Raw genomic sequence first — 25,602 nt, forward strand, 5'->3', positions numbered from 1 at the left:
TGTTTGAATGCCCCATCTTCGCGCAGCCGTCCATCTTTGTTGGCTCGCCGCATGGGGGTCACTGAGCTGTGTGCACGCCAACACGTGTGATGGTGATAGCAGCTTTGTTGTGATGGTGTGTGTGCCATGCAGCCGTATTTGTGCACGTGTGACTGGGCATGCTCTGTGTTCAGAGGCTGGACTGAAGATGTCTGGGTTCGTCACGCAGCTTAGGAACAGGAGTGTGTTGCTGTGGGCAGGTGCGCCCTGGGCCGGGGCAGCTGGCAGGGCACTGGGAGCGCCGGTGGGATGGCAGCCCCCACTGGCTCTTCGTGCGGGGCGCCCCAGGTTCGTGCCTCACACCACCTGAGCAAGTGACTGTGCAGTCCCCTCGCCCTATGGTCCCTGCTGGCCCCGGCACACACTCGGGAAGCTCATTGCTGGGCACTGTGCTGTGGAGAGGTTCGTGCCAGGGGCGGGCCCACCGCAGGCCCAGCTGGCACATGGGCACCTGAGTTGTAACCTGTCAGGATGGCCCTTTGATTTGTCACACGGGAGGCTGGCCAAGCGGGGGGTGTGTCCTGCAGTCCTCATCACCCACTGCCTAGGCTGTGCTGTCCACCCATGCCGGCCGGCGGGGACAGTGCAGATACACCCTTGTCTTTGTGCCGCGTGGTTCCCGGGAATGAGGCTGGTGAGCTGAGCCTTCACCAAGCACCTGCTGTGTTCACGGGGCTCTGCAGGGAGCCATGGGCCCCGGGCCCAGGCAGCCTGGGCTGGTGTCCTCCGGCCCCGTGCGGAAGACGAGGGCCATGGCGAGTTTCTCATGAGCCAGATGCATCAGTGTGAAGGACTGTCTGGCTGTTTTCTCTTACGTTACATCTTCTCCACCGTTTCTAGCTCCCATGTCTGTGGTGAAATGGTGTTGATAGTGGGTGAGAGTTCTGTTCCCTTGTGTCTTCTGTTGGCCAAATGAGGACCCGGGAACCCCGAGTTACGCCCTCCCTGCCTGTGGGCTTTTCAAGGGCTACCGACTGGAGAAATGTCAGAAGCTTGGCGTTCAGGGAACCACAGATCTAGGCAGCCGACAGGAATGCGCGCAGGTCCTCGGGCGCTGAGGCCCGAGAGTGGCGTGCAGGGCTCTCCGGGGATAAGGGCGATGCCTCGGGCTCTCGGGGGAGGAGGTGACAACGTCTGTGGAGGAGCCGGTGGGAGGTGTTTGGACGAGATGGGCTTTGAAGGTGGGCTGTGGGTCTGAAGGCAGTGCAGGGCCGTGGGAGGCCCGTCACTCGGCACTAGAGGGAGGCCCGGAGCAGACACTGGCCCTCGCAGTGAGCAGAATGGCAGAGGGGGCGAGAGCACAGGACAGCCACCCGGGAGGCCTCGGGGCCATACCTCAAGGACTGTGAGTCTGGCCGCGTGGGACGGGCGAGCTGAGGAAGGCAGGCTCGAGGAGCAGGGAGTCTGTCGGTGGGAAGGTGGTTGGCAGGAGCACAGAGGCGAGCTGACGAGAGCCTGAACTCAAAACAGGTCCACAAAGACAGGTGAAGCGGCCCTCACTGTGGAGAGCACATGGGCTGGGAGGGGCACAGGCAGCCTTTTGGGGTCGGGGGGTACTCTGCATCTCGGTCCGGGTGGGCGAGCTATGCTGCCCACCCTGACGTGCGTTACCGCACCTGAGTCCCACCTCAGTAGGGGAAAAATGGGTGGGAAAAGAGACCAGAACCCAGCGGGGGGGGGGGGGGGGGGTCTCGTGAGTAGCGACCCCAGCACGCCCGGCCCGAGGCCAGCGCCGGGGCTGTTGACGAGCAGGAAGGGCTGGCCAGAAGGCGCCCTGGGAGCGGAGGCGGTCGGAGGCCCCCGTGGGCTCCCAGGGCCGGGAAGAGTCGGGATGACGACGCATGAAGACCCAGGAATTAAGGCGTCAGGCAGCGTGCAGAGGGCTGGCAGCGCCCAGGGCTGCGGCTGCTGGCGAGATGCCGTGTTTTTCACAGCGTACCCTGACGGGGGTGGCAAGGCACCCAGAAGCTGTTTTTCCTTCAAGTTCTTTATCTTGTAAAGCAATTATGAATATTAGTTCCATGTTTTCACACATCTATTACTCACATGCTCAGGCTGCAGATGGAATGCCGCGGCTGAGCTCCAGCAGCTCGGCCTCCAGGACGGGGAGCCGTCTCCTCTGCAGAGCGCCGGGCTGCTCAGGGGCGGCTGGGCCTCGGCTCGGTGGCCCAGGCACCCTGCCAGGACACGGACACAGCGCTGGGGGTGTTCTCTCCCTCCTCCCCCGCCCCTGTCTGGTCTGGAGGGTTGGAGGGCAGAGTCTGACCCTCGCCCATCGCGTCATTAGACACCCGTGGTTCCAGGAAAATGTGTTCCAGCCTTGAGTTGACTGAGGTCCCCTTGGCTCCCAGCTTGCCTTTCTCGGGAGAAGATGACGTGGACTCGGGTCACACAAGGCCAGTTAAGGACAGGCACCCTGAAGCTCCAGGGCAGCGGCCCAGGGCGGGGGGGTGTTCAAAGTTTCATCTTGCTTTAGGGCCGCCGGTTCAGTCATCAGTGACCCGCCGGAGAGTCGGTGCGTGTTGAGCGAAGGCTGCAGGAGGCTGTGATCGAGATGGCATGGGTTCCAGCTGGGCCTCGGCGCCTGTGTCAACTGCTCCCGCTCCCCTGGTGTGCCGCGGCCTAGGGAAGGGAGCCGGGCCTGTGGCCGGGTGGGCGTCTGCAGATCCACCTTTCTCAGTGACAGGCAGCGGGTAGGGAGCTGCCGCCGGTGCGAAAGCAGGGCTGCTGGAGGTCCCTCGCCCTCGGCGGCTCCCCAGGGTGGCACACGGAGCTGGAGGGGAGCCTCCCCCACCCCCCGCGTGCCAGTCCCGTTCGTGTGCGATTCGGGACGCTAGGCCTGGGCTCCTGCCCCCACGTCTGCCGAGTATGAGACGTGTGGCCTGCCGGGGCCACAGCCGCCTTGAATCAGGACTCTCAGCGACGAGCAGATGTTTCCCTGTGAATTCTAGGGCCCAGTGGCAATGGCGGGCTGATGAGGTCATCCCTGGGTTGTGAGAATTGTTACTGGAATCATGAGGAGTGGACAAGTGACGGCCCCTCCGCCCGGCGAGGTGCCGCTGGGGTGTGGGGTGGGGCAGGGCGGGAGCTCTGGGTCTGCCACCTCGGAGGCCTGGTGCAGCATGAGAGAAACTCGTCTTGAAAGGTGGCACGCGGCACGGTTCTGCCTTTGTGGCGTCCTGAAGAGGATGGGACTCCAGAGAGGCACCGGGCCGGCGTGCGCCACTGTTGGGAGCGGGGTGCGACTGCAAAGGAGGAGCACAAACGAGGCTTCTTGGGTGATGGCGCTGGTGGGTCCCGCTTCTGGCCACACCGACCTGTACCTTTGTGAGCACTTGTACAACCGGACGCCAAGAAAGGCAGTTTTACCACGGGACCAGTCACAGACTGAAAGCCCTTCCGATGGTGGTAACCAGCAGTTAGTGACCGTGCTTCCTCCTCACGGGCAGCTCGTCCCATCAGTGGATTCCTCGTTTCCACAGACGAGGAAATGGAAACACGCGCTGGTGAAGGAGCCCACCCCGAGTCACGCGCGGGACAGGCAACGGAGCCAAGGTTTGCCTCCCGGGGCTCTGCCCTTTGGGAGGAGGCCTGAGGAAGGTGGCAGGTGTTCTGCGGTGGAAGACAGCTTCCCCTGCCACGGCTGCCCTTTGTCACTTCCAAAGATGGGGACGAAAGCGGGTTGGGGCACGGTGGACAAGACGAAGCTCCTGGACCACTGCCTGCAGCGTCCCCCCCTCATGCCGTTTCACTGGGTCCCCAGCTCTGGAAGGAGCAGAGTGTCTCCTTTGCATGGTCCCGTCAGGGCTGCAGTCACCGGGCCGCAGCAGAGCTCACGTGGCTCGGATGGCCCTTTGCATACCTGTGGCTCTCGGGGTGGCCACCTTGGCTGCGCTGCACGGTCCCCCCCACCCCCCGGTGGTCTGGGCATCGTGGGGCACCAAGGCTCGGGTCCAGGAAGTCACAGTTTGAGAAGGAGGAAGTGGAAGCTACCGGCCCACATCTGCCCCGGGCTCCCAGCTCACAGCACGACCCTCCCCGAGTTCTGCTGTCAGAGCCAGGCCCGAGGCCACTCGGCTCCGGGAGGGGGAGGGCCTGTGGGGAGGGGAGGGAACTGTGGGGCTGCCTTTGCAGACCGGCTCCCCCACACCCGGCTTCGGAACTGACGGAGCACCCGCCACGGGCCAGTCAGGCCCCAAGCAGGGCGCTGCCTCTGCAGGCAGGGAAGCGCCGTGTCTCCGTAGTCCGGGAGCTCGGCTCTCCTGGGGTCCAGCCCCATTTTGGCAGAAGTGTGGGCTCCTGTCCTTCCCCTGTTGGGTGTCATGTGAAAATGCAGCCCTGCTCCGGGGACGCAGTCGCTGGGGACCATTGCTCCTCAATCCAGATGGCCATTGCCTGGACCGAGGAGGGCGCCGCTGTCAGAGATGCAAAGTGACGATGCACAGTCACACTGGGCACCCTTCCCCTGAAACCCTGTCATACGCCCTTCGTCACCCAAAGCCTGGAAATAAGCTGAATCGGGGGCACTTCCCAGCCTGGTGTAACAGACACCTGGGGGCAGTTTCCCCAAACCCTCTGGTGCCTTCGGTCCTTGCCCTGGCCTCTCTGAGCGCAGTGACCCCTTAGGACAGCTGTCGTCCCCACACTTTCTCCCCCTTGGGTGCCCTTGTAACAGCTCAGGCTGCGTGGTGAACCCTCTGCTTCCAGAAACAAGGAGAAGGCCCCCAGGAGCGGACGGCACTGGGCAGCCATGGGGTTCAGCTTCCCTTTGAGTCACTCCTGCTGTGTCTCCCCCACTGTGGTGCCACCCACTTCCTGGCAGCCCCCAGAAGGCTCTTTCCTTTCTGCTCACTGTTTGGTAGCGGGGGCGGGGGGGGGACTCTCAAATAAGCATCTGCGTCTGGATTAGTGCTTGGCACACACGGGGCACCACGAGCCTCTCAGCGCTGGCCCCTCCGTCCTGAGCCCTTGCAGGGCTCTGTGTTCCTTCCTCCTGCACCGTCGCCCCTCACTTCCCCTCTCCTGCGGAGGGGCCCAGGGCATCATGGGGCAAAGTAGTGTGTGGGGGCATGTGCCAAGGACCATGGCGAGCCTCACCGAGATTCAGGGCGACCAGACTCGAAATGTTTTGGACTAATTGCTTCTGGTTGCAGACTCACTTGCCGCTGACGTGTCAGCGGGCTGCCCACGGCCGTCCCGCGCCAAGGCCAGCCTCCAGACGCGCCCAGCCGGGCCGTCCTCTCGGCACGTACGCAGCTCGCCTTGGCACACGTGGGGAGTGCCTGGTCCGGAACCCGACCCGTGGGTCTGGCCCTGAGAGCGTGGTTCTCGTCCACGGGGCTGGCCCTCGCCACAGGCTCAACCCGTGTGGTGGGCTCCCGACTTCAGCCCCAGGGCCAGCGTGCGGTCTGGCATCTCCTGCCCCTTCCAGAAGGTGCCACGCCGCCTGGCTGCCTCTGCCCCTGTCTGGGGGCGGAGAGGCCTTTGGGTTCCTTTTTCTGGAAAGGGAGGGCCGGCGTGTGAGGAAGATCAGCCTGCGTCTGACAGGCAGTCACCCTGAGGAGGAGGAAAGGGCTGGTGTGTGAGCGAGTTACGTAAGAGGGTGTTGGTTTTGGCAGGGCAGCCAGAAATGAGTCACGCCTGCGTGGTGCTTTCTGACCTGGGCTTCTGTCCATGGGAGCCGTGTGTGGGGTGGGGCCGCCGGCGTGAGAAGAAGAGGGAGGCAGGTGGCTGCCCCAGCGGGTCCCCTGGGACTCGGACCTTCCGCTGAGGCCTGAGGAGTAGCTGGCTCGAGGTCGGGCCCCTCGGGGAGCGCGCCCAGAAGGGCAGGCGGCGGAAACACCTGCCTCAGACCCCAGATCTGCCCCTGCCACCGGGTGACCTTGGGCTTCCTCCGGGCAGCCTGCAGCTCAGCTTTCTTACCTGGAAAACCAGCCCCTCCCTGACACAGTTGTCTGCAGGGAGAAAGGGTCACGTGGGGCGAAGCGCACAGCCGCAGACATCCGGACCCCAGTGCCTGCGGTGTGGGGAGGGCACAGTCCCGGCCTCCGCCCGGCCCACCCTGGGGCTCGACCTGGGCCTCCCAGCCTGTACTGGCCAGAGGGGCCCCCCACAGGGTCCAGGGATGGTGGACACGGGGGTCCATGGAAGTGCCTCAGGGTCATGGAAAGATCTTAACGTGTGGTAATTTGTACTAATAAAGTCTTTATTAGTTAAAAGCGGACACGTTTTATTAAATCTGTTTTCTCTCAGAAATACAACTTCTGATACTTTGCTTTTGTGGCGGTTTATGAGCCAGTGGGCCTGGTGGGGAAGGTGCTCAGTGCCCAGCGGTTTTCACACGCAGTCCACGTGACTGGTCCCCAAGGAGCCGCTGTCGGGAGGCCTTGGCCGTGGCCCGGGTGCGCACACGGACCGGCATTCTGGGTGGGGCACCGACATCACGGGGGCTGTCGGGGCTTCTGGGCCTGGCCTTTTTCTTTCCTTCCTTTATTATTATTATTATTATTTTTTGGCCAAACAACTCTGTGGACTTACGCACTGTGTCCTTCCTCTCCACCTCGGGAAACTGCGTGTCACTGGACAATGGTCCTTCGTGGCCATCGGTCCGAGTCCAGATTTCAAGGTGGCCACTCAGCATATAGAAGTGGTCAGTTCCCGTGCTTGGCAGTGTGCACCCTGAACAGGCTCCCCTGGAAAAGCACGGCCAGCGGTCCCGCCGCCCTCCCAGGCACAGCGGGCACTGGGGGACACGTGTCCCTGTGGCACTTGGCTTTGCACGACCAGGCAGGAAATCAGTGCAAGGATGTCAGCACAGACCTTGTGGCTGCTTCCCACTTGGCTCCTGAGAGGCACCGTCCAGTTGAGGTGGCCCGAGGGGGACGTGTGACCCCAGCTCACCTTTGGGAGGAGCTGGAAAACTGGTGTTAATTCTGCTTCCTTCCTGAGCAGCCGGGCCAGCAGTTCAGGCAGAGTGCACGGCTGTGCATGTCTGTGTCTTGCCCCCGCAGCGGGCCGCTGCAGCAGGGGGCCCGGGTCTCCGGTGGGTGCGGGGCAGTGTTCCTCCCCCACTTCCCGCAGAGTCCACACGCGGAATCCGTGCTGGAAGGAGGCGTCCTCAGAGGAAACCTGGGCTTTTCCACGGTCTCCAGAGTCCAACTGAGGAGCTGAAGCACAAAGTCAGAAAAGACTTGGAACGAGTGGCCGGAGGAGCGGTCACCTCACTGTGTCCTCTCAGGCCCACAGTCCAGACCGGTCTCTTTCCCTCCTTGTCCCCCCTGCGGCAGGTCCCAGCTGCTGGCGAGAGGCCCAGGGCTGGGCACGCTCTGGCTGGCCTTTCAAACCCGGCCGCCACCTGCTTTCGTAAGTAAAGTTGTGTTGGAGCTCGGCCAGGCTTCTCCCTGCAGCCCCGTCGAGGGCTGCCTCGGCTGCTCCCCTGCCGCAGGGGCGGGGCCCAGTCGCAGAGGCGGAGCCCAGGTTGCCCAGCGTTTGGCCTTTGGCAGGAAACCTTGCCAGAGCTTTGCTTCTAGGTGTTAAGCTGCTTGAGGCAAAGAACCACAGCTTGTCCATCTGTCCTGTGTCCTCAGCCCTGGAAGAAGAGCAGTGACGGGTGACAGGTCTTGGGAAACGCTCACCAGGTGACTAGTACCCTGAGCTCCACGACATGTGGGACCCTCACTCAGCCCACAGATGGGAATTCGGGAAGCAGAGGGCTCTGCTCTCTCCTTCTCCTTTTGGAGGGGGGCCAATCTCCCCTTGCCGTCCCTGCCCCAGCCGGGGGGTGTGCCTTTGCCCAGTCACCAGCTGTCAGCACAGATTCGGAAGGCCCGAAGGCGGAGCTCCCCGGGGCGGCCGTGTGCGAGGCTTGGGGCATCCAGGCCTCTGGATGAGACCACAGAGTTTTTGAGTCGCCCTCCGTGACCTTGGACCCAGAGCATATTCTCGGTGCATTGCTTCCTCTGCCTCCCACAGAGGCCTGACCGGCAGCCGGCACGGTGCCCCCTGCGGCGCTCGCCGTCAAGCCTATGACAGCTGGGCTGCTGCTGCCTGTCTGTCTGCGTCTCCCCCAGACCCCTGGGCGAGCTCCTCCACCCCACGGCTCCAGCTTACACTTACCTCGCAGCCCCCAGAGGGGCCACTCCTGGCTCTGCCCCTGCCTGTTTCCAGGCTTCTGTGCCCATCCCTGCCAGTCTCCCCTGGCCACTCTCGGTCTGCAGAGCCCTAGGCTTACCCAGCGGCTCCCCCGCCCCCACATGCCCTCCTGTGTGCACATGCTGTCAGTGGACTCGGCACCTGCGCTGTAGGAAGCCTGAGTCGTCTTGCTTCCCCCGGGACCTCATCCTGTGCCCACTCTGCCTTCCAGAAGTGGGATCGTCCACATCCGGTTGGGATTTACAGTGAGCCGGGCAGGCAGCACCTGGAGGCTCAGTGACGTGCCCAAAGCAGCCCACATGTCCAGACTGGCCTCCTCGAGGGGAGGGAGGAGCTGGGATTTGGCTGCGGAACACCGAGCCCCCCTCCTTGCACATGAGTGTGACGGCGTGACGTGGGAAAGTGTGTCAGTGGTGGTGGCTGCCATTCCTAAGATGGCCTTCCGTGCACGCAGGGGCTCAGTTTATCTGCGCCCGAGGGAAGCATAGACTGCAAGCTCGGAGCAGCATCCCTGGTCCTGATGGGGCCTCCTCCCTCTCCTCTCAGCCCTAAGCACAGGTCCTGGTACTAGTGAGCAGTGCCAAAACGCGAGTGCACAACTGCTGGGAGCCGGGCCAGGCGCCGTCTCTGCGTTGGCTCTCCCTGTGGTCCCGTGGGGGTGGGGACACTGCAGAGAGCCCCAGAGGTCGCTCAGGGTCCCGGAGCGAGTGGGCCGTCACGTCCAGTTTGCTTCCTTCTGCGGCCCAAGTTCTTGGCTTCACTGCGCATCTGCCCGCCTCCCTGTACAAGATGCTGCTGCCAGTTTCCCGACACTGTCACACGCCAGGAGGACAGGAGGCGATGTGGCCCGTGTGTTCACGGAACAGTGTCGGGCTGTTCGGCACCATCTCCCTCACTCAGCACTGTGCGCGCTGCAAAACGTGTTTCATCTTCGTCATCGTCGTCGTGTGGGGGTAGGAAGCCCTGGTCGTTGGATCCACGAAACGGCGGTCACTGCTCGGCCCTGCAGAAAATTTTAAGAGGAGATGGATGACCCACACCGTGGAAGCCAGTTCAGTTTGACACAGCGAGGGTCTCTCTTCAGCCTCCACTGGGGCCCTCGGTGTGAGCACTTCCCCCAGGCACGTGGCCCCGGCAGGAGAGAGGCCCCGCCGAGCTGTGCACCTCCAAGGTCCCCACGTCGGTGCTGGGCTGGGGACTGAGCGTGAGGGAGGCCGCTGCGGGCCCTGTGCCGTTTTCAGACAGTGGAGCCTGTGAGAGCTGTTCGCCCGTCTCCTGTTTACAAGAGGAAGTATCCCGTTTAATTTTATTTTCACACCCGAAGCCCGAGCGCGAAGAGAACATGGTGTTTTAACACTCCCTCAGTTACCAGCCGCAGAAGAGCGGAGGTTGTGTATTGTCACAGTTTTCTGAGTAGATTTCCACATTTGTTACCTGGCAACGTTGCCACTCAGGGACGTGACGCTGCCGTCGGTTGCTGCCAGATCCGCACTGTCCCCCCGGGGAGGCACAGCCTGCCTTCCTCGCAGGAGTTTAGAAGAGGAGGCGGTGCGGGCTGTGGGGCTCAGTGGAGACACACGGCCCAGGCTCTTCCATGCCAGCCCTGGGGCCTGCGGCCCACAACCTGGGCCGAGATGGGGACCCTGCGTCATTGTGCTGTGGTGTTGACCACCCCCCAGTGAAAAAGGGGTCCTACAGTCACAGCGTCACGTGCCGATTCATCCTCTGGGCGCCTGTGGCCCAGCACAGTCTTCGGTATGGCCGCTACGAGGCACCGAAATCAGTGTGGGAAGAAGTGGGGTGCCAAGCGGGGCTCCGGGTCCCCTCAGCCCATGCGGCACGGCCCCCCACCCCCACCCGGTGGGACAGACCCCGGCCCCAGGAGACGTTTGCATTTGAAGTCCTTGCGTCATAGGGGCACAGGTCCTCTCAGTTGAAGCCGCGTGTTCTGGACTAGAAAATAAACGAATATGCCTTCCAGAGGCGGAGGGCGTTGAATTCTCCAGCACCTGGGACCTTTCTGGAAGGATGCTTGGGAGGGAGGGTTCCCATGGCAACGGTTTCTCTGAGAGCTCCGTGGTGTCCACAGGTGAGACCAGGGGACAGAGACACAGCCTCAGTGGTGAACCTCTCCTCTCTGCAACAGGAGCAGCAGACTCACAGCCCTTTGAAACGGCCTCCTGGTGAAGACGCCACCGGGCGGCTGTCTGGAGCCCCGGGCCCGTGTCCCCTCCGCGCTGCTCGCCTGGGCCCTGTCGGCGTCTCCGAGGAGGAGGCCTTTGCTGCCCACTGGCCTCCTCGTGTCTCACTTGTTAAGAAAGAGGAAAACAGCCAGCGATGCTGGAGGCATCTGGAGACCCTCGGTGAGCTTCGTGTGCAGAGTCGAGCTGCCCCGGCCTCCGCAGAAGACCCCAGAAGCCATTTTATTGCTCTTAGGGGTTGTGCTGGCAGCATCCGGGAATGCGCTGAGGGAGCCACAAGATTCCTCAGGATTCTATTTTCTTTCTGACCAGAGAGTTGCTGTTTTTGTCTACCTGGGGGGGTCTTGGCCCTCAGGGTCCCAAACTCGGACACTCAGCCAGAGTCCTGAGTGCCCTCACTTAGAACCCTGCCTCCCTTGGTTTAAACTTGAAGATGATGCCCCAGGAGACCCAAGTCCTCCACCCGCCGGCCCCGGAAAACGCTTCAGAAAAAGCGAGGCCAGGCTGTTTTTCGGGCACACTCGGGAGTCGACAAAGAGCTGTTACGTAACTTCTATTTATATCGCCCTTGCTCCGCTTCTGCAGGCAGACGGGAGTCGCCGGGAAGGGATTTAATGAGCTCTCCGCTCTGCTCACCTTCCCGAGCGGGGAGGAGCGGCGCGTTCTCGGACGTCAGCAGGGATCTGGCTGCGGGTGGGCGGCCGGGGGCGGCGCCGGCACGTTGCCATGGAGTCTCTCGGAGCTCACCCCCCACTTCTCTTCTCTCGTTTTGGATCTGTAAGCGTCCTTGTTCCTCACACCCACTCATGGCCCTGGCACCTGCCGCCGGAAGCAGGGCGTTCTTCCTTCCCCACGAAGGGCATCCCATTGTGTGGCTCCGGGCGTCAGGAGAGTCTTGGCGAGGGTGTGGTTTCCCGCCCTGTCCTCGCCCCATCCACGCCTGCAGACTCTTCCCATTGCACAGCCCCAGAGCCGGGGCATCCCACGGCCTGGGGGACCAACCGTGGCCTTGGCCCAGGAAGGTGCTGTTTGTGTCCCAGTGTGTCCCCCTCGGTACCTGTCCCCTGGGCGGGTGACGGCCCATCTAGCACTCCCTGAACCAGAGCCCCGAGAAGACAAAGGAATGCTTGTCCCCCATCATCATTCCCCGAGCTTGGGCAGGGCGCGTCACCTGAAGGCGGGGCGTCAAAATTGCTCAGCCTGGGTTTCTTTTCTTTTTTTTGAGCAGTGGCTGCCCCCAGCCACTGCTCAGCAGGAAGTGGAGCTGCCTTTCTGAGAACCGAGGGTGGCGGTGTCGGGAGGGCCACCCTGCTGGCGGCCAGGGCCCTCCGAGCAGAGCCGTTCGAGAGACGCAAGCAGGGAGGTGATAATGACATGTTCTTAGAAAAGAAAACATAGTTCTTGTGAGGACAGGATTTGAAAAGAAACAAAAATCCCAAAACCCACCCCTGCCTAGCCCAAGAGTTGCGAAATCCTTAATGGCAGAAGCCTGTTTGAACAATCAGTCGAGCTGACTTCCCCTTACCAACTTCTGTTAGACATTTGCGCAAAATGTCCCCAGATTCCAGACCAAGAAGGTAATTTTTTTCCCCCCGTGAGTAACGGCAGGGACTTTCCCTTTGGAACGCTTCCAGCTGAGCTAGCTTTGCGGTTGAGACGGTTTTCTCATTAGAAACTGTCGGCCACTCGAGGCCTGCCCCGGGGTATTAAGGCACCTTGACACCAGCTCGCTGCATGGGCCCGCCCCCCCCCGCACCCCCCAGAGAGAAACCTGCCCGCCTTTGGTACCTCGCTCCTACATCTGGGTGTTACCAGTAAAGGGGCGGGTCCTGCAACCGTTCAGCACCCAAGCTGCTTGTCTCCCTTTAAATTCAGGACTTTAAAATCGGCGTTGCTGTTGGAGAGGTGTTTGCGCAGGGGCAGCGCCATGGGGTTTGAGAAATGGGTTTTATCAGTGTCCTCACCCCCGAAGCCTGCAGTTAGCAGGCCAGGGGAGGGAGCCGGGTCCTGACATGATGTCCTTCCTGCTCTGTAGCTGGTACCACCAGTGTCCATGGGCCAGAGCCCTGAGCGGTTCCCGAGATGGGAGCAGGAGGGCCTGGTGGCCACCTGTGCTGGTCTCAGTCAGGGCTGAGTGTCTACGACAGGGACTCCTGGTTATTGAGTTACACGTCAGCCGCCACAGGTGCAACGCCTGAGTCAGGTGAAGGTTTTTGGATTTCCCTCGGGGCTAGTGTGCACCCATTCAGAGAGCAGATGTCTAGGGAACAGCTACCCAGTGCCTGGCACCACGTGACTTGGCTGTGTTGTGGTCAGGGATGAGCCCCGCACAGGCCCTGCCCCCTAGGAGTTCACAGCCCAGCCCGCGAGGCACGTCCTCCACCAGCGAGCAGTGAAACAAACGGGGCAGGAGTGCGAGGGAGAGCCCCTTCACCCCGAGGGGTCAGGGGAGGGTTCCCTGGGCAGGCACCGTTTGCTCGAAGCCCTGACAGAGGGGACAGGCCCGCTGTGTGGAGGGTGCACAGACACGGGGTTGGCCCCGCCTGCTGTGCTGCAGGAGCTGGGAGAGGCCACCATGGTCGGGGAGTAGCAGCTGGCGGGGAGGAAGTGACTGCTGGGTGCGTGTCGCCAGCGCGGAGGCTACCCCAGGTCACCTCCCTGCCAACCCCAGGTCAGTGCTACTACAGGGCACCCCGTCGGCTCAGGCGCCCTGCCTCACGTCGTGGCCGCGGCAGTCCCATGGGCGAGCTGCACGAGTCCATCTAGCCACCCGTCCGCTGGGCCCACCCGGGGGAAGGGGCTGCAGGGCCAGGAGACTGCAAGTGCCGGAGAGCGTCCTTCAGTGTCCAGGTGGACGTGACCGAGCAGTTGGCTGCACTGAGCAGAGGACTGAGGGGCGGGGGACCCTCGGTCGGGGCGGCGCTCGCTTCGCTGGACGGCCCACCATTCCGCAGCAGGTGCCCTCGCCCCCGGCGGGCCCGGGCACGTTTATTTTCCTGTGGGTTTTGTGGTCGAGCGGGTTTGTCACGGTTTGTTTGGTTTTGTTTTTCCCACTGAGGTGTCGTATTTGCGCATAGGCATCACATGCCTAGAAGCAGGGCCCTGGGATTTTCCCTCCTGTGTGTGTCTGTCTGTCTGGCCTCTTCGTGGCCCATGACGCCTGCTGGGGCCGTCGGTGCAGCAAGAGTGAGCTGGCAGGGTGGGAGCGGCCATTTCTCTAGATCTCGGAGTTGCGCCGCAGAACCGGGCTGACGCCTTCCCACCATCCAGCCTGCCCACGAGGTTCACAGCAGTCCCTCCGGCTCTGGGTCGTCAGCGATGTCACGTTCGCCAGCATTGTCACGGTGAGAAACCGGACAATGTCGTGGCCCCAGGGCCTGGTCAGAAGCCGGCATCTGAGGCTCTGAGGGCGCCAGCCAGGACCTCCTGGGCACCGTGGAGGCAGCACAAGTCACGGAGAGGCAGTGAGAGCAGGGGGGCAGGTGGCAGGTGTGAAATGCCCACCAGACGCGTGGCCTCTGGCGTGGCCTCTGGCGTGGCGCTCGTCCTCCTTCCCAGAGGGGGACGCCAAGGCTACCCGGTCATCAGTGGCCTGGCCAAACTGTGTGGGCCTTTGGGGCAGGAAAGGTCGTCAGTGCTGGTGAGTGGCCCTGAGTACACCAGACGGAGGTCAGGCCGATGACCAGAGTCCTTGCCCTTGCACTTCCTGTGCCCGTCAGTCGCTGACCACCCAGCCATGTGGGGAGCAACAGCGCGAGCCGCACTGGGCCCCAGCCGGGCCCACCTCCGCTGCTGAGGGCGCCACCCCTAACCAGGTGTGCAGGCGCCCAGGGCGTGTCTCACATCTTCCGTCCTGCGGGCCTCGTGGTGCAGGTGGGGGCTGGCCGAGAAGTCCTCTGTCACAGACGCTGCGATGAGTCCGTGGGCAAGGTGACACGGGACCTGGGTGTTTTCGCTGAATTGTAAATCAGCCACGCAGGGCGCCTTTGGAGGCTGGCAGGTGTGCCCAGCGCGTGTTCACGGGTGGAAGTGTCCGTCCCTGCTGGGGCCTAACCAGGCTCCTTTGCGGAGGGAGTCCCGCCTTCTCCCGGGTGCCTCACTCACACTCAAGCAGCCCGACGGCCTGTGGCACGGGAGCAAGCTTCCCGAGCAAGCCTGTATTACCGCTCACCTTGGCCTCTCGGGGAAGGGGGGGGTCTTTCCTCCCCCATCTGTGGCTGGAACAGACAGGCAGCTGCCAGGGACCCTCACGAGAGATGCTGGCCTTGGGCATCCGTAAGCCGGTTCGGGAATTGAACCCAGAGCACGTGGGAGGGCCCTGTATAGGGACGCAGCCTCCCCGACACCTGCCTGGGTTTGCTGTTAAACGCTGCTGGGGTGTTCCCGCCAACAGTTTACCTACACACTCGGGACTTTGTAAGCTAACAGCCCTAGACAGCTGTGCTAGGAAGCAGCGTCTGTGGCTTGAGGTGTTGGTGCACGGGAGGAACGGTGCTTTCTGATCCCCACAGGGGACCCAGGCGGCCGCCAAATGGGCAGGCTCTCTGCACTGCTGCCGAGCTGTGGGCCCTGGAGGCAGAGGGGGCATGGGGGAGCGGTTCCCACGAAACTGAATTTTGCTGCTTGCAAAATATCGTTCACCTTGAATAGCACCGTAAAGACTCACTGCTTTGGCCTCGACCTTCTGGGAGCCCAGTGACCAGAGAAACCTGAGTGCGGCTCCCCTGCTTCTCCACCCTCGTCGAAGGCGAATGAGGTTGCATGTGGCTACCTCCCCGTCCCAGACCGGGTTCTTATTGTCACTGCCCCCTCCTCCACGTGGCCCCTTCCAGGATTTCCACTCCTTAAAGCAGGAAACAGGCTCAGAGAGGCAGGCGGGCAGAGCTCCGGTGAGTGTCGGGTAAACCCTGCGAAATCCTCCTTCTCAGAGTGAGGGACAGTTTCTGCCGAGGAGTTTGACTCCTAATGCCTGTTTTACTCATCGTTCGACTCTTCATACATCGTACTTTTCCTGACATCAAGGGTGGTTAAAAAGGTTGGAAAAAACAGTTCCTGTGAAAGGTATGGGACAGTCCCTCCAGGCAAGAGCTTGCGCCTGGCCTTTGGGGAGAGGACTGGAGAGGTGGAAGGAAAACTGCCTTTCTCTGTGTCTGACGGAACCCGTGAGGCCCAGCGGGGTGCGTGGGACCTCCTCCGTCGAGGCAGTTGTTGGGAACGGCTCCGCAGCATGTTTTTGCTGGGAGTTCAGAGGCCACCTCGACTTCCCGGCACCAGCTGGATTATTTAGTAGTGGTTGTTGGGGACTAGACCCCGGTCATCATATGATACCCAGCACCTGAGTCAACCCGCCCGCCCTCCTTCGAAAGGGGTGATGAGACACAGCAGGGTGCCCTGCACTTGCATCGTGCCCCACGGCCATCCCTGTGTTCTTCCCACGGAGAGCCCCCTGGCTGTCCCCTCAGTGGGTCCCCGGCATCCCCCAGGTGCAGGCAGGGTCGGTAGGAGGAGTCTCATTTCTCAAATAAGGGGCCTGGGGCACATGCGCAGTTCACAAAGCTGCCCAAGCTCACGTGGCTGGTGAGCGAGGTGCCAAGGCCAAACTCAAGTTCCCAGACATCCAGGCACCAGGCTCCTGAGCCTCCCCATGCATGCTGGACCGCTCCGGTCGTGATCTGTGACCTTTGGGTCTCAATTGCCGTCACTGGTCTCTAAAGGACCCTCCACCAGTGGTGGCCGCTGTGTGACAGTGGCTGTGTGAACAGCGTGTGGCCCCAGCCCTGGCAGGTGTTCTGTGAGCAGGAAGGGCTGTCGGGAGCCTATGTTCACGAGTGCGGGGAGGCCGGGCCTGCGCACGTGTGGGCCCCGCTGCTGTGGGGCGGCGCCAGGGGAAGGGGCGTGAGAAGCCGAGCGGTGCTTGGAGCCCCACAGACTCACGCTCAGGTGAGAGCTACTCGACAAAGACCCCTCACCCACGGGGAGCCTGGGCGGGGTCCTCAGGAACAGAGGAGCTGGGTCCCGGGCTGCTGCCACCACTCCCCGGCAGAGTGACTTGTCCTGTTACTGCGTTTTTTGGAGCCTTCAATTGCTCATCTGTGAAATGGGGCTAATGGCAGCACCTCACTCGGGGGGTGGCCGCAAGGAGTAAAGGGGATAGGGTGTCTGAGGCACGTGGACCGTGCCTGGTGGTTCAGGAGCGTTCCACGACTACTCATAATTTACAAAGAGAGCGTCCCCGGGAAGTATGAACTCGTATCTCATCACAGGCACAGGAAGAGACCCTCAGGGAGTACCCGCACCAGGGTAGCCATGCTGTCCCCACGGAGCATCTGGTCTCTGGTCTCCGGACTCCCCGGGCCCAGGCTGAGGGTCTGCTGTGCCTGAGGCAGAGTGGGAAGGCAAACATCAGGCCCCTGTTGCTCACTCTTGTGTATTCTGTGATGGGGATAGCGCCCAGCTCGTGACGGGTGCACAGTGAATGGTAGATGGATGGGTGAGTGAGTGGGTGGATGGATGGATAGGTAAGTGGGAGGGTTGGTGGATGAAACAGTAGTAACCCTGAAAGAAAATGGAAGGGCAGCAGAGGGCACTGAAGACTTGAGCTTGGGCCCTGGCTGGCGTAGCTCAGGTAACCCTGAAAGAAAATGGAAGGGCAGCAGAGGGCACTGAAGACTTGAGCTTGGGCCCTGGCTGGCGTAGCTCAGTAGATTGAGTGCGGGCCTGTGAACCAGACGATTGCGGTTCGATTCCCAGTCAGGGCACATGCCTGGGTTGCAGGCCGGTTCCTTGCAGGCTAACTACCAGCAGGGGATGCACAAAAGGCAACCATACATTGATGTTTCTCTCCCTCTCTCCTTCCCCTCTAAAGATAAATAAATAAATAAGATCTTTAAAAAAAAAAGACTTGAGCTTGGAGGCCGCAATGACACACAAGGACCAGGCCAGACAGCAGGCGGGGGGTGGCCTGTTCGCTGGCACTCGGGAGTGGTGGGAGGGGAGGAGACGGAGACGAAGAGCCTGAGGAAGAGGGTCCTGGGTTGCGTGCTGGGAACAACCAGAGGCGAGGAGAGTGAGCAGGGGCAGAGGTCGAGGGGCAGAGGTTCCATGGGGCCGAGGAGAGAGAGAGGAGGTGGAGGCTTCGAGAAGCGGGTGAGGTTTCAGTTCTTTCTGGAGTCTCGAGCTGAGCACTGCCTTCTGTAGGGAAGCTGCCCCTCGGGGGTGGGGGGTGGAAACTGGCAGGAAGACCCAACCGGGAGAAGTGAGTAGTTTGGAGCTTTGTTCCATTCTTCCAGAACCGGCCGCCTGGTGTTTCTGTGTAAATAACTCACGGCAGCGTGGTGTTTACAAAGATGTGGAAAGCGAATGCGCGTAGGTGAAGTCGGATCACCATATTGTGTTTTGCACTCACAGTCACACCCGTCCTGGCAGTGGGCAGAAACAAGCATGCGTGCAAGGGGCGAACTGCCTGTTAGCGTGGGGTTTCTGTGTCTGAGCCCCTTCCCCGCCCTGCAGGGCCTGGTGGACATCGCCTTTTCCCTGAGGGTTCAGGACCCCTCCACCCCCCCACCCCCCGTGTCCTCCTTGCCAGCTCCGAGCTGCTCTGCTCAAACTGCCTCTGTCGCTGGTGGGCACTTCCACTTGTAGTCCCACTCATGGACACGGTGCCCTAACCTGGTCAGGAGGGACAGGGCACCGGGCCTGTACAGGCAGGGCCCGGCGGACTCACCTGCAAGTGTTCACAGGGCCAACAGGGCGGCTCTCAGAAGCCCTTACGCAAGTGGTGGCCCTGCCGTAACCCCCAGACGCCTTTTGTTCCCACTGTTAATGAACTTGTATGTGTGCAGGGGGCTGCTTTTGTCCCCTGCAATCTGCCCACTGCCCCTAAGCCTGCATCCCAGGCCTGCGTGACTCCCCTCTGGTGAAGGCAGTCCACACTGTTTGCTTCCACGGCTCCGCAGAAAACCTCGGGCCGTGGGAGCCAGGGAATGACAGAGCACGGAATGGTGCTTGGCCGTGCCCAAACGCAGGCTTCTGGGGGGTCCTGCGGCCGGCGCTGGGCTCCCGGCGGCCCTGGGGTCTCGGGCGGGAGTCGGCTGCTGTCTGCCACACACTGAGAGTGTGCGGGTCCCCCCCACAGCATTCCTTTTTCTGCCGCCTGACGGAGGACAAGAAGTCGGAGAAGTTCTTCAAGGTCTTCTATGACCGCATGAAGGTGGCCCAGCAAGAAATCAAGGCGACGGTGACGGTGAACACCAGTGACTTGGGGAATAAAAAGAAGGACGACGAGGCCGACAGGGATGCCCCGTCCCGGAAGAAAGGTGAGTGTCCTGGTGCCTGCTGCCCTCCCGGCGGCTGGTCTGCACAACCACAGGGGCGGCCCCTCGCCTCCTTCCGTCCTCTGTCCTTCTGTCCTTCTGTCCTTCTGTCCTTCCGTCCTTCTAGACTCCAAACAGCATGCACACCCGGTTTTCAGGAGCGGAGGACGAAGCCGCTGGTGATCCAGCCCCTCCTACGTAACTCCCACTGCTTTGGAGGCTCTGCTGGGTTAGTGGGTTCCTGTGCAGCCTCAGTCCAACTCCAGGCCGCCCCCGCAGGAACCCCACGAGTGAGCCTTTGCTGTGGTTTTCCATTCGAGTCGGAGGAGGTTGAGGGAGACGCTGTAGAACGGGGCGCATCTGTCTTTTGTCGGCCAGTTCTCCCGTGCCCTCCGCACCGCGGGCGTGTTTATGACGCTCCTCCTCCATCACCCCCACTGAAGGGAAGCAGCACACGGGCAGGAGTAGGCCCACCGGTGCAGGGTCGATGGCCTGAGCAGGCTAGTGGCCACTCTGAGGCGAGTTCGTTAGGGTTGTCACTGGGTCTCTCAGCCACAGCCCACCCAGCCCGGGCATGCAGAGGGTATCAGATAGCAGCACATGTGACCCCTGCACAGCAGGTGCCAGCACCCGGAAAGGTCTCCAGGTGCTGCGCACGGCCCCCAGGTGGGGCGAGGGCAACGCAGGCCTCGTGGACGACCGCTGGTCTTGAACGGGGAGGGAGGGAGGAAGAAGGTGGCCTCCCAGGAGAACCAGGCCCTGTCCACAGCACTTTATATGTGTCACTGCATTTGGAACCCCAGTCCACCCTGTAAACCAGATAAAATTGTCATCCCACTTGACAGATGAGGGAAGGGAGGCAGAGATGATGACTGGTGACTTGTCCTGTTAAAGGCACACAGCCAGTGGGCAGTAGAGTAAGCAGGTTTCACCTGGGCCTTCTGGCCGCAGAGGCCGGCGCCTAACCCCGCAGCACCAGGTCACCTGCCAGGGCTCTTGGAGGGCACGATAAGACCCTCCAAGGCTCCCTCGAAGAGCAAGGGACCCCAGGGGTTATCACAACCAAGCAACCGTTTCTGTCATTGGTGCTGAGGACCCTTGGGAGCCTTCCCTGGGTGAAGCTGGGTGAAGGCCAGCTGTGCTTCCCCGCTCCATGGATGAGGACACTGAGGACCAGAGCCACAGCTGTGTGGGGTGGGTGGGCCCCGCGGCAGGGCTTCCCCCAGGCCCAGAGCAGGCCTGGTCGGGGGCAGAGCCGCAAGCAGCCCGGCCCTGCTGTCACCCTGCCCAAGGTCCGAGAGCAGATGGGGGGATCCCGGCAGATGCGAGGGCTGTGCCCACACATCCCCCTCGGCTCTGGCGAGTGGTCCCCTGGGGACCTGTAGCACCGATGGCCTCTCGCCTGTGTTTCAGCCAAAGAGCCCTCGGCCCACATCACGGAGGAGGTCCGCGAGCAGCTCCTGGAGGCCACCGCTGCCACCAAGAAGGCCTTCGCCACCTTCCGCAGGGAGGCCGACCCCGACGACCACTACCCGTCCGGGGAGGGCGCCCAGGCCGCGGCGGACAAGCCCAAGGACGAGCTGGAGATGAGCGCGGTCGTCACCATCATGCAGCCCATCCTGCGCTTCCTGCAGCTGCTGTGCGAGAACCACAACCGGGACCTGCAGGTGAGGCCCCGCGCCGCCCTCCCCGCCCTCTCCGCGTCTCCACCCGGACGGCGAGGGTCCCTCGCTGTCGCTCACAGCGGGAGCTGCGACCGCTCGGCCGCTCTGGCACACGGGCGAGGCGTGGGCGGCCAGGGGGTAGCATGGCCGACTTAGAAAACTGGGTGCATGGAACACGCTGACCGTGTATTTGTCGGGTGACGAGTGAGCGGCTTCCTAGAATGTGACACAAAGCTGAGCTCGACGGGCTTCGCTGAACTGATCGCTCCGGACATCCTTCGCTCCGTTTGTTGTGGCTGCTCCGGGGGTAGCAGCGGCCCAGGGTCGCTGGGAACATCCTGGGCGTGAAGTGCCCTCTGTGGCGACTTTCGTTTCGTAGAAGAGAGGACTGGGGTTCAGAGGCCATGCTCGGCCCTGCAGAGCTGAGCCGCACCCGGGCAGCCCGAGGGCCAAGCGTGTGCTCGCCCTCAGTGTCCCCACCACCAGCGGTGCTGAGCAGCCCCCGCGGCTCCCCCAGAGAGTCTCTAACTTGTCACCCAGTGATGTGGGTGCCAGTAGGAGATTCACTCCCAGCTGCTGGGCGTGGGGGCTGTTTCCAGGTGTCCCCTATAGCAAACAGCGTGGCGACCGCCCACACGTCCTCCTTGACGGGAGGTCGGTGTGTCCAGGAAGTGCCGTTACCAGGTCAGAGGGCACCGAGAACATCTTTTTGTGGCGCCCATTTTCTCCAGTGAACACACGAGCCTTCTGTAACTGTGTGCAAAGGCATGTTCGCAGTTCACTTCTGCTGGTCTTTGAGAAGTGGTTAGTGAGGTCTCTGACAAAAGTCTCCTCTTCACCAAGGCGGACTCTGCTGCCCAAGGCAGTCATGTGTGGCTTCCTGTGTTGTGTTGAAGGTGTACCTGCTCCCATGTTCCTTGCTGGCTCTGCCAGTTCACCTGGGGATGCACACGCGGGCACCTACACACCTGCGCACACATGCACACACACTCAAGTTCTGCTCAGGCCCCTTCATTAATGATGGAGATGGCCACGCTAGGTGACCCGGGTTCCGGGTCACTGGTGACGTGGGGCGTTAGCCAGCCCGTCTGTCATAGTGTGCTCTGTGACAGACCGTCCCCAGTCCTGGGCTCAGTGCACTTGGCCTTCAGACCACACACTCATCTCTTTCTGGAAATGCCTGTGAGCATCCCACCCACCAAGACGGCCGTGGGCGGAGTTGGGAAGAGAAAACTGGAGACTCGAAAAGGCCGTAGGAGCTGGAAGTGGGTGTTCCCGGAGAGGCCTCCTCCTCTGCCCCCATGCGAATCACCCTGGGGACCCCACCGCCGAGCTGATGGGGCCGGCCCTCCCACTCTGCCCGCTTCGGCCTCTCTGGGCACACCCGCCGCGCCCTCAGAGCCCTGCCCGTCCGGAGCTGTCTGAATGGCGGGCGGTAACCGCTGTCTCTCCTCTGCCACCCCCGCCCCGGTCCGGCCGGGCTGCAGAACTTCCTGCGGTGCCAGAACAACAAGACCAACTACAACCTGGTGTGCGAGACGCTGCAGTTCCTGGACTGCATCTGCGGCAGCACGACCGGCGGCCTGGGCCTGCTCGGTCTCTACATCAACGAGAAGAACGTGGCCCTCATCAACCAGACCCTGGAGAGCCTGACCGAGTACTGCCAGGGGCCGTGCCACGAGAACCAGGCGAGCGCAGGCCCTGCCCGGGGCGGGGTGGCCGGGTGTCACTTTGGCAGTGCTGTTACCAGGGACCAGCTCAGAAGTCCCGTGGCACCTGCGGTGGGTCTCGGGACTCAGGGGGCACCAAGGCCGCTTTCCCAGCAGGAAGGAAGGTGTTCCGCCGCTCTTTATGCCCCGGGACCCAACCTGGTCACAGTCGGTGGCGGCAGCCTTCCTCAGCCCGCCGTGGTTTGGTTCCAGTGTCCGATGCTGACCTGACTGGGGAGAGATGTTGATGTCGGGGTTAAACCTAGAAGCCCGAGCTCTATGTCACAGGCTATGATAGACCCCAAAGTGGCCACTCAGTGGCAGGAGGTTTGAGCCCGTGAAAGAGGCGGCCCGCCACCCTGAGACAGTGGGCGGTCCAGATCTGAACACCGCAGACGGTTAGGGACAAGGAATCCCCATCGTCCTGGCCTTGGCATCCCGAGCAGGGGGTTCTGGGATGGGCCCCTAGTTTCCTGAGGGAGTCACAGCTTCTCTGTGGCCTCTTATAGGTTCTGTGGCTTTTTGCGTTAGTGCCACAAGGCCAGGGCTTCAGGGGCCGGTCCTAACGCAGCGGCCGGGCGTGTAGGGCGTGCTAAGTTCCTTGGGGGACAAGCCTGGGACCCTTACTCTGGGCAGAAGATGATGTACAGGAGAGGCAGCCCCCTGCTCTCCGCCGACTGTGACGTGAGGCCGGGGTTTGGTGTGGTCCACCTTCCTCTCCCGGTTCCCCGAGGAGACGGAGGCTGTGTCCAAGTGAAGGTGTGGAGGAACCCCAAACTGTAGCAGGTTGCAGGGACAGCCCCCCAGACATCTGAGCAAGCTTCCTGATGGCCCCCCCGCTGGCTTTGCTGCCAGACAGAGATCTGCCCAGGGGGCCGTGGGGTCTGGGCTCGGCTGCCCACGGGGTCGCCCCGGGGCTCACTGACACTCCCCTGTGTGACTGCCCAGGCGGCCTGCGTCCGCCGTGTACGCCTTAAGTGAGAGTGTGCCGCGTGCACCCTGAGCGGAGTGGAGAGGACGGAACGCACCCCAGGAGGGAAAGCAGGGCTCAGAACCCAGAGTCGGTCACTGGCCACATTTTCCCTGAAGAGCAGAGAGCCAGCTGTGCAATTCCGATGAGATGAGGCCAGTGTATCAGCTCCAGCACACAGGGACTTTCCTGCTGCTCACTGCTAATTCTGAAACTAGAGGTTTTCATCAGTCTTTTATTTTTGCCACTTTCTCATGGAAAATCTGCAGCTCTCCCCTAGAGACACTGCTGGGAATGGCAGGCATTGTGCTGAAGCAGCAGGGTGGCCCACTGGCCCCCGCTGTCTGAGCCATGACCGGTGTGTGTGTGTGTGTGTGTGTGTGTGTGTGTGTCCGCCCCCAGAACTGCATAGCCACCCACGAGTCCAACGGCATCGACATCATCACAGCCCTGATCCTCAATGACATCAACCCCCTGGGGAAGAAGAGGATGGACCTCGTGCTGGAGCTGAAGGCAAGTGGGGACTGAGAGCCACGCCTGGGCCCTGAGAGTGTGGGGCTCCCGTGCTCGGCCTCAGTGTGCGGCGGGCTCGTGTTGTGGGAGTAACTATTAAAAGTGGTTCTTTCAAACCAGAGGCACGGCACGCACTTCACGTCCTGCCTGAAATGCAGAAGTTCGGGCTTTGTCTTCCACATAAGGGTCGTGTGACACGAGTCAGTGTTTCACTCTCGGTCACAGGGATGAGCCCTCGTCCCTCCCAGCCAAGGGGAAGACTCTGAGCTGAAGGCCATGGTTCCGACAGCCACAGGCCGCACGAGCTGGCCACACCGTCCCCTCTGTGGCCTGGGACACCCGGCCCCCCAGTTGGCCGGCGGCACTACCACGCCCACGTCAGAGCCAAAAGTGGCGACTCCCGTGTTTTCAGGGCACACCAGGTCCTCTGCTGCTGCTGACCTGTCAGAGGTGCCTCCTGGGTGTCGGTTTAAAGTAGGGGAAGTGACCCCAGCGCAGACTGCTGACTCCCCTGACACCCACAGAGGTTCAGGGACCGACCCCCCGGCTGCAAGGGTTTAGATGCTGGCACGACGGGTGGTCTCCTGCGTGTCTGAGAAGTTGGTGTGCCGTTCCCCAGGTCACGTTCTTGAGTGAACCCAAACAAGCACGCGCTGCCTGCCTAGGAGGGGACCCGGAGACCCTCTAAGGGTTCAAACACTCGGTCCTGAGACTCAAGCTCACGAGCCGCGCTGGTATCTGAAGTGAATTTCGAAACAGGCCAGCCTCACCGAGCATGTTTCCTTTGTGACTGTCCCCATGTTGGCGTGTGTGGAGGCGTGTCCTCGGTCGTGCACCACACGCAGCACTCTGTCACTGTCACGGAACAGCCGAGGGGCCCAGTCGAGCTCACTGCGTGAGTGGCGTCAAGGGAGGAAAGGCCGCAGGGAGGCTGAACGCAGGAGTCACGGCCGTTCTGTTGCCTTCGGTGTCCAGGGCTGAGACTCCAGGCGAGCCGTTGATTCCGGCGAACGCATCAAGCGGGAGTTCCCCCCCGCTCCCCGCTTCAACCCCTCTGACGGCGTGTGTGGCAGGAGCGGCCTGAGCACGCTCACCGGATGCCGCCGGTGGGGGGGGCCTGAGCTGAGCTGAGAGTTCCGTGTGCCCCCGGCCAGCAGTGCAGCAACTTTCCCAGCTAACCCAGTGGTCCGTGGGTTGTTACAGAAACTGCCACCCTTAGGAAAGCCGCCCTTTTTTATTTAAATACTTTTTTAAAATTTATTTTTGGAGAGAGAGGAAGGGAAGGAGAAAGAGTGGGAGAGAAACATTAGTGTGTGGTTGCCTCTCATGTGGCCCCCACTGGGGACCTGGCCCGCAACCCAGGCATCTTCCCTGACTGGGAATCAAACCTGCGACCTTTCGGTTCACAGCCTGCGCTCAATCCACTGAGCTACACCAGCCAGGGTGGGAAGCCACCCTTTGAGGACACAGCAACGTGATTGAACCGCTGGGACCTGTGCGGGGGGTGGGGGGGGGCGGGGAGGGACGGGGCGAATGCTGCCCCCTCCCTCCAACAACAAGAACTTCAAGCCCTGTGCCCGAGGAGCAGACAGGCCCTGCCAGGCCCAGGCCCTCGAACTAGGGCAGGCCGGGAGTGCAGGGAGGCCCTGGGAGGCTGTAGGGGGCGCCATGGTGTGTGCGCACAGCTCTGCTGGGTCCTTGTGTGTTGGCCGCCCTGGTGATGGTAGAGGTTAGAGAGCACTCACGCTGCTGGTAGGTGGGGAGAAGTCCCCTGCACTGCCTGCCTTCTCTGGCCTGCCAGGCTGAGCTGCGGTGTTTATAGCCGCCCCCCCCCCCCCGCCCCGAAGGCGTTGTGGGTGTGGACAGCAGGGTCTCCCTGAGCACGGCCATGCTGTCGCCGTGAGGGAGCCAGCGGAGCCGCAGCACCCACGTGTACGTTTCCACCCTCATGGGAACCGCAGCAGCTAACGCCGGGGAGGAACGATGCCCAACCCTGGTGTGTCGCTGATCCGAGTCAGAGTCCGCAGATGTGTTTGGGGGAGT

At 62.1% G+C, this 25,602-nt stretch overlaps 1 protein-coding gene across 6 annotated transcripts in view; it reads left to right on the forward strand.

Moving 5' to 3' along the window:
• The window catches only part of ITPR1 (inositol 1,4,5-trisphosphate receptor type 1), a 222,065-nt gene that overhangs the window by 153,382 nt on the left and 43,081 nt on the right, over positions 1–25,602 (forward strand). For all 6 annotated transcript variants that reach the window (XM_037049555.1, XM_037049550.1, XM_037049551.1 and 3 more), the window contains 4 exons: positions 18,526–18,706; positions 20,117–20,370; positions 21,855–22,055; positions 23,449–23,559. In XM_037049555.1, the coding sequence (XP_036905450.1) occupies positions 18,526–18,706; positions 20,117–20,370; positions 21,855–22,055; positions 23,449–23,559 (747 nt within the window). The remainder of the gene's footprint in view (positions 1–18,525; positions 18,707–20,116; positions 20,371–21,854; positions 22,056–23,448; positions 23,560–25,602) is intronic.

Source organism: Sturnira hondurensis, unplaced genomic scaffold, assembly GCF_014824575.4.
Source record: "Sturnira hondurensis isolate 20B ecotype Veracruz unplaced genomic scaffold, ASM1482457v3 Scaffold0006496, whole genome shotgun sequence".
Taxonomy (NCBI): Eukaryota; Metazoa; Chordata; class Mammalia; order Chiroptera; family Phyllostomidae; genus Sturnira; species Sturnira hondurensis.